Source organism: Salvelinus alpinus, chromosome 2 (genome assembly GCF_045679555.1).
Source record: "Salvelinus alpinus chromosome 2, SLU_Salpinus.1, whole genome shotgun sequence".
Taxonomy (NCBI): domain Eukaryota; kingdom Metazoa; phylum Chordata; class Actinopteri; order Salmoniformes; family Salmonidae; genus Salvelinus; species Salvelinus alpinus.
Window position 1 is genome coordinate 67,698,360 of NC_092087.1, and position 12,567 is coordinate 67,710,926.

At 45.4% G+C, this 12,567-nt stretch overlaps 1 protein-coding gene across 7 annotated transcripts in view; it reads right to left on the reverse strand.

Annotated features, from left to right (window-relative positions):
- LOC139567505 (ubiquitin carboxyl-terminal hydrolase 34-like) overlaps positions 1–12,567 on the reverse strand; it is a 67,228-nt gene that overhangs the window by 53,079 nt on the left and 1,582 nt on the right. For all 7 annotated transcript variants that reach the window (XM_071388830.1, XM_071388828.1, XM_071388826.1 and 4 more), the window contains exons 2-6: positions 8,440–8,527; positions 6,684–7,266; positions 6,310–6,360; positions 962–1,111; positions 546–613 (exon numbers count right to left, since the gene is read on the reverse strand). In XM_071388830.1, the coding sequence (XP_071244931.1) occupies positions 546–613; positions 962–1,111; positions 6,310–6,360; positions 6,684–7,266; positions 8,440–8,527 (940 nt within the window). The remainder of the gene's footprint in view (positions 1–545; positions 614–961; positions 1,112–6,309; positions 6,361–6,683; positions 7,267–8,439; positions 8,528–12,567) is intronic.

A 12,567-nucleotide genomic window follows, 5' to 3' on the forward strand; every position in this document is an offset into this window, starting at 1 on the left:
CGTAAGAGCATCCACTAAATTCAACCTTGATTTATGCTGATCGACTGCCAATATGCTGGATTACCCTTTTTGCATAACGTCCTCCCTAATACTACATCCAATATTCAGGGGAGAATCTCTATCAAGTGCGTTTGATTGTGTGTTGGAAAGTGGTGGGCGAGTCGAACAACACAGCACTGTGTATCCGAATACAATATGCATTTCAAACAGCCCCTTGGGCCATTTCTGACGAGAGGAGCTCCGACTGCAACAGCAACTCCCCTCTCTCTGCCCCATTTTCTTATCCTCTTAGAATGACTGCAGGAAAAAAAGCACTAAACAGCAGTACGGGATGCCATATTGTTGAGAGCTGTATTTGATATGGGGAAAACGTCATGACTAACAACCATTTTATTCAATAAATGATTGGTGATTCAATCTGTATTGATACATGCCTAATTAGGGATTTCGAGGCACTAGTGAATGAAGACTTAATTATCCTCACTCTGAAGTCAATACAGAGACTTCGCCACGGAGTTTCATTGATATGGAGAGTGTGAACTTACCGTATTACATACGTGCGGAACGGTATGATGTGCTGCATGACGGCGGGAATGTGCAACCATATTCGGATCTGTGTGTGGAGAGAACAAACGGATTTGGAATCAGACTGACATCCCTTGAGATGTGTGAGAAGCAGTGGAAAACCTAAAAACAGATGCCACTTCAACAGAGCTGGCTGACAACTGATTATTCACTGCGATTACTGACGGAGAGAGCATTCACAAACGAAACAGCTGTGCTATAACATAGAAACTGCATCAAGAACATCTGCATACATGTGGCTCTGGAGATGGAGCTGAAACAGCATCTGGAGGTAGTGGTAAATGCATCCAGGATTGAGTGGATATATAAACATATATAAATTATGAGCGGTTGGGCTGGGTTGCAGTGTTGGGTGGCTGGATTAACTCCTACTCACATTGGAGACGATGGTGATGAAGGCGTGGGCGATGGGGAAGGGCAGGCTCTCTGGCGTGCCTGACTCAAAGCAGTCCTTCATGAGCGACAGACCGTGCTTGCCACAGAACAGGCACACGTAGCGCAGCAAGTGCAAGGGGACCTCCACATCCTGGTCACAGGGAAAAACAAGGTCAACACAACTTTATTGTCCACACGGATATGGAAAATTAACTTTGGCTTCATAACACACATCATAGTGGAAGAGACTAGCATGATTGGTGCACCTCAATGGTTTCATACCCTCATCTCCTTTTGGTTTATAAGAACTATAGGTGAGGGCAATACGGTGGATGGATGTATACTGGGAATTTGCTTTCACTTCTCTAGTTCTTTCACACCATCTCAGATGTAGGAGAAGAGATGATGACTTTTTTGCAGACTATTTTTTGCAGACTATACTATGAAGACCAGAGCTGGATTCATAGTGAACTCAGCAAAAAAAGAAACATCCCTTTTTCAGGACCCTGTCTTTCAAAGATAATTTGTAAAAATCCAAATACCTTCACAGATCTTCATTGTAAAGGCTTTAAACACTGTTTCACATGCTTGTTCAATGAACCATAAACAATTCATGAACATGCACCTGTGGAACGGTCGTTAAGACACTAACAGCTTACAGGAAATTAAGGGCACAGTTATGAAAACTTAGGACAATAAAGAGACCTTTCTACTGACTCTGAAAAACACCAAAAGAAAGATGTCCAGGGTCCCTGCTCATCTGCGTGAACGTGCCTTAGGCATGCTGCAAGGAGGCATGAGGACTGCAGATGTGGCCAGGGATATAAATTGCAATGTCCATACTGTGAGTCGCCTAAGACAGCGCTACAGGGAGACAGGACGGACAGCTGATCGTCCTCGCAGTGGCAGACCACGTGTAACAACACCAGCATAGGATCGGTACATCCGAACATCACACCTGCGGGACAGGTACAAGACGGCAACAACAACTGCCCGAGTTACACCAGGAATGCACAATCCATCCATCAGTGCTCAGACTGTCCGCAATAAGCTGAACTGAGGGATTGTAGGCATGTTGTAAGGCAGGTCCTCACCAGACATCACCGGAAACAACGTCACCTATGGGCACAACCCCACCATCGCTGGACCAGACAGGACTGGCAAAAAGTGCTCTTCACTGACGAGTCGCAGTTTTGTCTCACCGGTGGTGATGGTCGGATTCACGTTTATTGTTGAAGGAATGAGCGTTACACCGAGGCCTGTACTCTGGAGTGGAATCGGTTTGGAGGTGGAGGGTCCGTCATTGTCTGGGGCGTTGTGTTACAGCATCGTCGGACTGAGCTTGTTGTCATTGCAGGCAATCTCAACGCTGTGCATAACAGTGAAGACAACCACCTCCCTCATGTGGTACCCTTCCTGCAGGCTCATCCTGACATGACCCTCCAGCATGACAATGCCACTAGCCATACTGCTCGTTCTGTGCGTGATTTCCTGCAAGACAGGAATATCAGTGTTCTGCCATGGCCAGTGAAGAGCCTAGATCTCAATCCCATTGAGCATGTCTGGGACCTGTTGGATCAGAGGGTGAGGGCTAGGGCCATTCTGCCCAGAAATGTCTGGGAACTTGCAGGTGCCTTGGTGGAAGAGTTGGGTAACATCTCTCAGCAAGAACTGTCAAATCTGGTGCAGTCCATGAGGAGGAGATGCACTGCAGTACTTAATGCAGCTGGTGGCCACACCAGATACTGACTGTTACTTTTGATTTTGACACCCCCTTTGTTCAGGGACACATTATTCAATTTCTGTTAGTCACATGTCTGTGGAAGTTCTTCAGTTTATGTCTCAGTTGCTGAATCTTGTTATGTTCATATAAATATTTACACATGTTAGGTTTGCTGAAAATAAACGCAGTTGACAGTGAGATGACGTTTCTTTTTTTGCTGATTTTATATGAAATCTTTGAGCATTTGCTTTAGCCTGCCTGGTGTGCCAAATGAGTAGGGAGCTTCATCAATAAGAGCATCGATGATGTCATTCCCACAGTGGCCGTACGTACATACTCCAACCAAAAGCCATGGATTACAGGCAACATTACAGGCAACACTGAGCTTAAGGGTAGAGCTGCTGCTTTCAAGGAGTGGGACTTACCCGGACGCTTATAAAAAATCTCGCTATGCCCTCCGACGAACCATCAAACAGGCAATGCGTCAATACAGGACTAAGATTGAATCCTACTACACTGGCGCCGGCGCTCGTCAGATGTGGCAGGGCTTGCAAACTCTTACGGACTACAAAAGCTGCCCAGTGACACGAGCCTATCAGACCAGGTAAATTACTTCTATGCACGCTTCAAGGCAAGCAACACTGAAGCATGATTGAGAGCACCAGCTATTCCAAACAAATGTGTGATCACGCTCTGCGTAGCCGATGTGAGTGAGACCTTTAAAGAGATCAACATTCACAAGGCTGCAGAGCCAGACGGATTACCAGGATGTGTACTCAAAGCATGCGCTGACCAACTGGCAAGTGTCTTCAATGACATTTTCAACCTCTCCCTGTCTGAGTCTGTAATATCAACATGTTTCAAGCAGACCACCATAGTCCCTGTGCCCAAGAACACCAAGCTAACCTGCCTAAATGAATACCAACCTGCATCACTCACGTCTGCAGTGCTTAAAAGGTGGGTCATGGCTCATATCCAACACCATTATCCCAGAAACCCTAGACCCACTTCAAATTGCATACCGCCGCAACAGATCCACAGATGACGCAATCTCTATTGCACTCCCCACTGCCCTTGTCCACCTGGACAAAAGGAACACCTACGTGAGAATGCTATTCATTGACAACACCTCAGCATTCAAATCCATAGTGGCCACAAAGCTCATCACTAAGCTAAGGACCCTGGGACTAAACACCTCCCACTGCAACTGGATCCTGGACTTCCTGACGTGCCACCCCCAGGTGGTATGGGTAGGTAACAACATATCTGTCACGCTGATCCTCAATACAGGGGCCCCTCAGGGATGCGTGTTCAGTCCCCTCCTGTACTCCCTGTTCACCCATGACTGCATGGTCAAGCATGACTCCAAACCCATCAAGTTTGCCGACAACACAAGTGATAGGCCTGATCACCAACAACGATGAGAATCTATAGGGAGGAGGTCAGAGACGTGGCAGTGTGGTGCCAGGATAACAACCTCTCCCTCAATGTGATCAAGATATAGGAGATGATCGTGGACTACAGGAAAAGGAGGGCCAAGCATGCCCCCATTCTCATTGACGGGGCTGCAGTGGAGCAGGTTGAGAGCTTCAAGTTCCTTGGTGTCCACATCACCAAAAAACTAACATGGTAAAACACACCAAGACAGTCGTGAAGATGGCATGAAAACACCTATTCCCCCTCAGGAGACTGAAAAAAAAACTTGTCATGAGTGCTCAGATCCTCAAAAAGTTCTACAACTGCACCATCGAGAGCATCCTGCCTGGTTGCGTCACCGCCTGGTACGGCAACTGCTCGGACTCCGACCGCAAGACACTACAGAGGGTAGTGCGTACGGCCCAGTTCATCACTGGGACCACGCTTCCAGCCATTCAGGACCTCTATATCAGGCGATGCATGGCTACCACAGCATTCTGCAGCGATACGCCATCCCATCTGGTTTGGGCTTAGTGGGACTAACATTTGTTTTTCAACAGGACAATGACCGAACACACCTCCAGGCTGTGTAAGGGCTATTTGACCAAGAGGGAGAGGGATGGAGTGCTGCATCAGATGACCTGGCCTCCACAATCACACGACCTCTACCCAATTGAGATGGTTTGGGAAGAGTTGGACTGCAGATTGAAGGAAAAGCAGCCAACAAGTGCTCAGCATATGTGGGTACTCCTTCTAGAAAAGCATTCCTCATGAAGCTGGTTGAGAGAATGCCAAGAGTGGGCAAAGCTGTCATCAATGCAAAGGGCTACCTTGAAGAATCTCAAATATATTTTGATTTGTTTACAACATGATTCGATGTGTGTTATTTCATAGTGTTGATGTCTTTTCCAGGGTTTTTCTTTATTTTTTACTATTTAGAAAATAGAAAATAGTCAAAAATAAAGAAAAACCCTGGAATGAGTAGGTGTGTCCAAACTTTTGACTGGTACTGTACATATTACCTCAGCTAACCTGTGCTGCCGCACATTGACTCTGTACCCGTACCCCATGTTTATAGCCTGTTATTTTATTGTGTCACTTTAATTATTTGTTATTTTTCTATAATTTTTTAAACTTCAGTTTATTTGAGTAAATACTTTAAAACTGCATTGTTGGTTAAGGGCTTGTAAGTAAGCATTTCACTGTAAAGTCTACATTGTTGTATTCGGCGCATGTGACAAATACAACTTGATTTGAGTATTCCATTGGTTTTATTCCAGCTAGGCAAGGTCAATTAAGCACAGAACACTATCTGAACTCCGGTCTGATGCAGACTATGAACTTTGTCCACTAAAAATATCCATTAAAAGCACATAAATGTTTAATACGGTGGAAAGGTATAAGCTGGAGAGTTATTAAATTAGCCCGAAACCGATTATTGTACTCTGGGGAAAGATCGACAGCACTTGGAGGTGGAAATGAGCCTCAATTTAATAAAAACCCAAACTACACTGCAGACACATTTCACACCTCATGTGTATGTTGGCCTGAAAAGCCACAAGAGGGACTGGTACTGTACATGTTTAGAGAGCCTTCTCCCTCTGTCTCCCCTGGTCCTAAAGGAAACATTTGTAATTGGACCCCTGAGGGAGAACTGTTCTAGGACCTATTGTTAACCAAATCTACACCAAACCTCCTCGAGTGAAAACCCATTACAAAAACCAGGGAAGAGTGTTCAGAGTCCTGCCTCCCTACTCTCCCAGTCCTAAATGGGACACAGCTGTTGGGCCCTGGGCATGCCACTTTTCAAGCAGCTTCCCAATAAAATATAAATAGACCCAAGATGTCATGAATCACTGATATGAGTAACATGACCACAGGAAAGAGGAGAGGAGACTAGGAGGAGATTGGTCAAACAGGCAGACCACACATTAAGACATGGGCCTTTGCTTCAAAGGACTGGATGACGTAGGATGCATACCAAATGGCACCCTATTCCCTATACAGTGCAGTACTTTTGACCAGAGCCATACGGGCCCGGGTCAAAAGTAGTGCACTCCAAAAAGGGAATAGGGTGCCATTTGAGAGACGTAGATGTCGCCGTAAACAGTTGGACCCGACACAAAGCGACATTCCGGCGGATCGAGTATTGTGTTTTTGGACGAAACAGTGGAGTCGTAAAAACAAAGAGAGGGCGGAGGAGTCCTTACGTTCATGTCGCAGAAGGAGCCGAGGATATTGCTTTCATGAGCAGAGATGTCCTGGAAAAAGGAAACAAAGAAAGTATGACGAGTATATTGTATACTGAGAAATGTTCGAACATTTTAGAACAGGAGGACACCAATGTCATTGTCAAGTATTAAGTACACCATGGAGATAAATGCTGATATACTGAATCCATAATTGAGTTGTGTGTATGGGTCCATGTTACGCTTTTACCTCTATGGTGCAGTGTGCGGCACATATTATAACATTACTGCTTTGGTGGGATGGGTGTTGTGTCGGGGGAAACATGTTATTCTATTACCTCTACAGTGGGGTTTGATTATGTATTGTGTTGTATCAGGGTGTGTCATTCCATTACCTCTATGGTGGGGTGGGTGTTGTGTTTGTAAGCCGTATACAGGGGAAACTGAATCTGGAAGATCTTGGCGGCGCAGAGCAGCAGCTTCTCCCGGTCCTCGGTGCTCCACGAGTCAAACATGTCCTCGTGGGCCTGGCAGTCCGTACTGCTGCTAGCTACAGCCTCGGACGCCCCAATACCACTACCCCCTGGCTTGGGGGCCTCCTGCTGGGCCTGGCTCGTCCCCTGGACTGGGTTCTGGTTGTTGTTATTCTGGTTCTGCTCCGGTGCGTCCCCGGTGCCGTCCTCCTCTGCCGAGTCCCTCTCCACGTTCAGCGGCTCGTCCTCAACAGGCGATGTGGGCGGTTGCTGGGGGTGTGGCCCTGCTCCAGTTATTCCACCCCCTCCCTCCCCACGCCATTCTGTCCCTGGCCCCTCCTCGCCACCTGCGGCCTCGTCGTCGGTGACGCCCCGTTGGCTGGTGGCGCTACAGAGGCGGTCTCTCAGGCTGGTGACCTGAGCGATGACCAGGTTGATGAGGGCATAGACCAGCTGGTTGAACACCTCCAGGTGCTTGTACTCCTTGAAGCAGCATAGACATTGCCTGTGGAGGGGAAGGAGGAGTGGCGAGAGGGATTGAGTGAACTGCGAATCACAAAGACCCACCAGTGAGTCGCAGTCAACTCCTACTGGGGTCGCAGTTCGAGGCTGACTCATTCCATTTGGATGGTCGAGGAACCAAAACGTTTGGGAACCATAAAAAGGCAATGCACGGTCCACACAACAGTCAACTGTAGCTTCTGCCTGTGTTGGCCTCAACAACCAGCCATCTTTAGAGACTCCTCTATTGGCTCAATTCAATCAAACTTGCATTGAAGCGAATAAAGCATAGAAACATACTTTACTCCCCATATATTCAAATAACATAGCAAGAGAAGCCTAGTTTAAGGTACTTGCAACAGAAAATATTCAGTTCTCTCGCTTTCTGAATAAGACATGCAAGTGGGCTTTAGCTGTATGAACAAATACACAGAATATGCATTGTTGTGGAGGATTTAATTTAATGCAGCCCTTGGATCTATTTTGAGCTCTGTTTGTTCTCATGAATTCGGGTTCTTGTGACAATAACATTATGTAAAACGGCTGTGACTATATTACTGACCATCCTATTTTAGACATTCTTCCCCCCCACCATGTATTTTGATAAGACAGCAACCAATTAACACACATGAAGGATCCCACTAATCAGAAACACAAAGAGAAGAATGCAAAACTAGAATCAACTTTCCCTGATCAGTCAAGCACTTTTGCCTGATCTCACAGGGAGTGGTAGAACAACTATGAAAGGTCAAAAATTCCTCAAGGCTCTTCTCCGTGCAGGCACGAAAAACACAAAGTTGTTAAACAACAATAACAACCACCACTAAGCGAGCCGAAAAACCTATTATTTATGACCCACTTGTCCTCTAGTGACCATAGCTAGCCTACATGCTAAGCTACACCTAAAACACATTGGTTAGCCGTTAGCGCAAGTAATAAACGATGAATTAATGGCTGATAATGACTTCAGATAGACCTAGAGCTATCCAGGAGCGTACATCTTCCCCTTTTAAATATGAATGAATAATGGTCTACGTTCCAAATGAAACCCGTTCCACTACATAGTGGTCAAAAGAAGTGCACCTGGTCAAAAGTAGTGCACTAAATAGGGCTCCATTTGGGACGAATCCACGGAGGAATAATGAATGCGGGGAACAGAGGAGAGCGGGAGACTGACCTCTGGGTCCATGAGCTGATGTAGCTGAAGACTCGTAAAGCATGCTCCTTCTTCAGCTGTAGGCCCTCAGTGCTGTCTGCATCCGATACTGGAGGGGAGAGAGAGCAGACAAGGTGGTGAGTACAGTTCAATGTACATGGAAAAGGCAAGTGTGGGACATGACCCTTGACCCACACTGCTTGTTCAAAGGCTACTAGGCTATATGGTGGCCACGAGCTAGAAAATAGCACACAATGGAAGCTGAAATTGCAATTCAAATATTTTAGGCATTATCAAAGACAGTTGAAGATTACAGTGTTTGACAGACACTTTGCTACAACATCATAAAATATATATCTGGGAGGCGCAATGCGAACGGTCCTTTGGTCAACAGGAGAACAGAGATGATCCTCTACTCTGGATGGGAGACTGACCCATGGAAGTCTCTGGTGAGAAACGTGCCTCGGCACCACATTAGCACGGGGACAGGCAAGGCTCCCCATTACCGACAACTGACAGGTACTCCACACCAACAGGCATTCCAACTACAGGCTAAAGTCAGCTACTGTATTATGTGTCGGTGACTAGGGATGAGGGTAGAAATCATTTCATTATTTGAATAGTATCATACATTTTTGTCTGTATCTGGATATTTGAAATAAACGTACGTTTTTAACCTGAGCACTGTTGCGCGAAATTGAGGCTGGCGCTCTATTGCTGCTTGGAGATGCTGGTGAGGTGGTAGGGAGCAGACAGGCAGAGGTTGTGTCTACACTTGGCACTTACATGTGACTACTGCTATCAGAACACGAAGATCGCATTGAAAAGTCACTTTGTGGTCTGATTGTGTTCAGATCTGACTGACCACTTCAGGAGTTGGTCAGGGATGCATTGTGTTTAGATTTCTCCTAAGTCCGGATGTAAACAGGCTACCGAAATCGCATAGAGTGGGCGATGTTATCAGAAAGCACTCCTCCCACAAGTCTCCAGAAAATGTGAGGGGCACCTCGGTTAGCTGGCTAGTTTGCTACACTAGTTAGCTGGCTAGTTTGCTACACTAGTTAGCTGGCTAGTTTGCTACACTAGTTAGCTACTGCCATCAGTTGTTGCTGTGTTATCATATGTTTCCTATTCCACAGTTTTTAGAATGCATAATGGCATTTGAATAAAGCGCGGGAAAGGGGATTTCGGACACACTGTGGACACATTTAAATCTAGGTGTAGACGAATGACATGGGGCACGTCACAACATAATTGAAAAGTTGATTTTATTCAATTAATCATTTGAAATGTCACGGAACTTATTTGTAACAATGTCACATGGATATTTTAATTTAGAAAATGCCTGTATTTTAAAATAGGCCTATACATTTTCTTGCTGCAAAAATGAATACACCCAAGTACTCTAATACTAACGTCCTTTAGGATATTCGTATAACCATGCACATCCCTTTTGGTGACACACAAGCATACACACACACAGTCTCAAAACAAAATGTAAGCAACGTGTGGGGCAAGGTGTGTCCAATGGAAGGTTATTGCTGTGTAAAAGTTCAGCTCTAACTTTTCTGTGGAAAGTGCGGCATTGCCTATATTATTCAGCAACCCCAAAGCACTTGTGTCTTTCACAAAGTCGATGGTGTAAATGAAAGATGTGGGACTCTGGGAAGGCTGCGTTTGCACCCACCCCTCAACCACAGATCTTTGTTGTTGTACCAGCACCCTATTTTCTGCTCTCAGAACAAAAAGACAAAACTGACCATATTGCCGCCTCACATTGACCTACATGCCAAGACTACCAACAAGAAAAGCAAAAGGACACCGTGATGAAAGCATTAGCCGATACACAAAATGACTTAGCCCACATATTAAAGGCTTTTTAACTTACAAACCCACACGAATGCTTTAAGCTAGATTTTTTTTTTATGCCACTACGGACATATTTGTGTTATCATTTTTTATTTGGCTTTTCTAGTACTATTCCTCGACGAGAGCACCTGTGGTTGTTTTGGAATACTTTAAGTGTTACTGCTACCTCTCTTTCTTCACTGCCAATTAAAAGTTGGACTTAAGATAAATTGCTAATGTTGGAGGGAGAAGTGTCATTTAAAAAAGGTGCAGCCTACATTCAAACTTTGTGACAAGAGACCCATTCCTATCAACAATTTCCATACCTGACTGACCTAGGCCCAAATGTCACATTCTTATCATGAATAGGGCCTAATAATAACCACTGTGACAATTGGAGTTGTGCCAAAACACTACCAAGAGAACCAGAAAACAAAGTGGAACTTGTGTCTAGGTAAGTGGGTCTGTTCCTGAGATGAACAACAAACCAGCGTTCTAAAGTTCACCTTGCCCTGACCCTGACCTAACTGTGTGTGTCTGCCTTAATTCCCTTTTTAACCACCTTTAAAAAAAAAATTTTTTTATCTTGGACTGGACTTTGCCAAAATTCCCAGCTCCCTTCATAAAACAATCCATGACATTGTGTTCGGTGGCCTGGACCAAAAACATTGCGATCATTCTCAGATAAGAGGATCTGGAAATCTCAGCCATTGTTCTGACAGCAAAGCTTTGAGCTTGTAACAAAAACATTAGAGAATAAAATAGACACCTACAACTCAGCAGGGGCTCTGCTGAGCTCAACTTCCTGTGTTGGTGGAAGCAACAGTTGGCTTTAGGTGCTGATCTAGGATCAGTTTGGCTTTTTACATCAATGGATTAGTGTTAGGCTAGGGGTGGGCAGGTAAACTGGTCCCAGATCTATGCTCAAGGGCAACCTCTGCCTTGCTTGCCACAGTGCCAGACAGCATCTTAAAGCAGGGTATGTGGGGATTGACAATGGCAGCCACATGTTACATTTACATTTTAGTAATTTAGCAGAGCGACTTAAAGGAGCAATTCGCGGTAAGTGTCTTCTTCGAGGGGCCATCGAGATTTTTCACCTAGCTGGCACGGGATTTGAACCAGTGACCTTTCGGTTACTGGCCCAACGCTCTTAACAGCTAGACTACCTGCCACCCTGCAGGCTTACTTGCACAGCATATTCAATAGCGGGTTGAATCCCTTCATTCCCTCAGTAAGTCCCTCACTTCCCTTGCATGCATGCAGCCACACAGACACACACAAAACATTCCTGGCTTCATGCAAAAGCTACAGCAAATTCAGGGTGAGGGGTCACCTGGTGAAAGCACACATGGGGCTGCCAGTCTCGCACACATGGGGCTGCCAGTCTCGCACCCTGGCGCTCCAGACAAGCCTGTCACAGGAAACAAGCCCCTCACACCTTCACTGGCGGGAGCCTGGTGCCGACAAACACACACACACAGGGGTGTACTCTGTTTTGCTAAACAGAGGGATGACCCGTCACAGGTAAAACAGTACTGAAAACGTACTACTGTGTAGCCTACTAGCCATTTCCAAAACCGTTGTTGATAGACATACAAGTGGGCCAGAGAGAGGGGGTTTGCGCAAAGACAAAAATAAGGCCCTTTTAGAACACTAGTGACATAGGCCTAATCCTCCACACACTTTAATAATACACTGATTATAGGCCAAAATAAATGCATGGAACATTTAAGTATGGCTACATTTATCTTTCCGTAATTTGCCTACAAACCACCAACAACCATGTTAATCTGAGCACCTAAAGTGCCATACTCATTGCTCATTTGAATAACAGATTTGGGGGGAGGGATATCTTATATTCCATTAATCTAGTTTATTTTAAATGTGTATTGACAGGATGAAAGACCCTTTGAGCTGCGCCCTCATGATCCCCCTTTCAAATGGGTCCTACAATAAGCAACCCACAACCGCTTTACCATGTGGGCTTGGATATCCGCCCAAGACATGGAGACCATTTTAAACAAGATTACCCCCCTTGCCCAAATCAAACGTTTAGACACTAATATCAGACTGAAAATAGGTGTAAGACATAAGACATCCAAAACTAGCAAACAAGCATATTAAGATTTCAAATGCAAAAACCCCATGTTATTGATGGCAAACAACTCATATGGCATGAAACAGGCAGGTAGTGGTTAGAGCGTTGGACTAGTAACCGAAAGGTTGCACGATCGAATCCCCGAGTAAAAATCTGTCGTTCTGCCCCTGAACAAGGCAGTTAACCCACTGTTCCTAGGC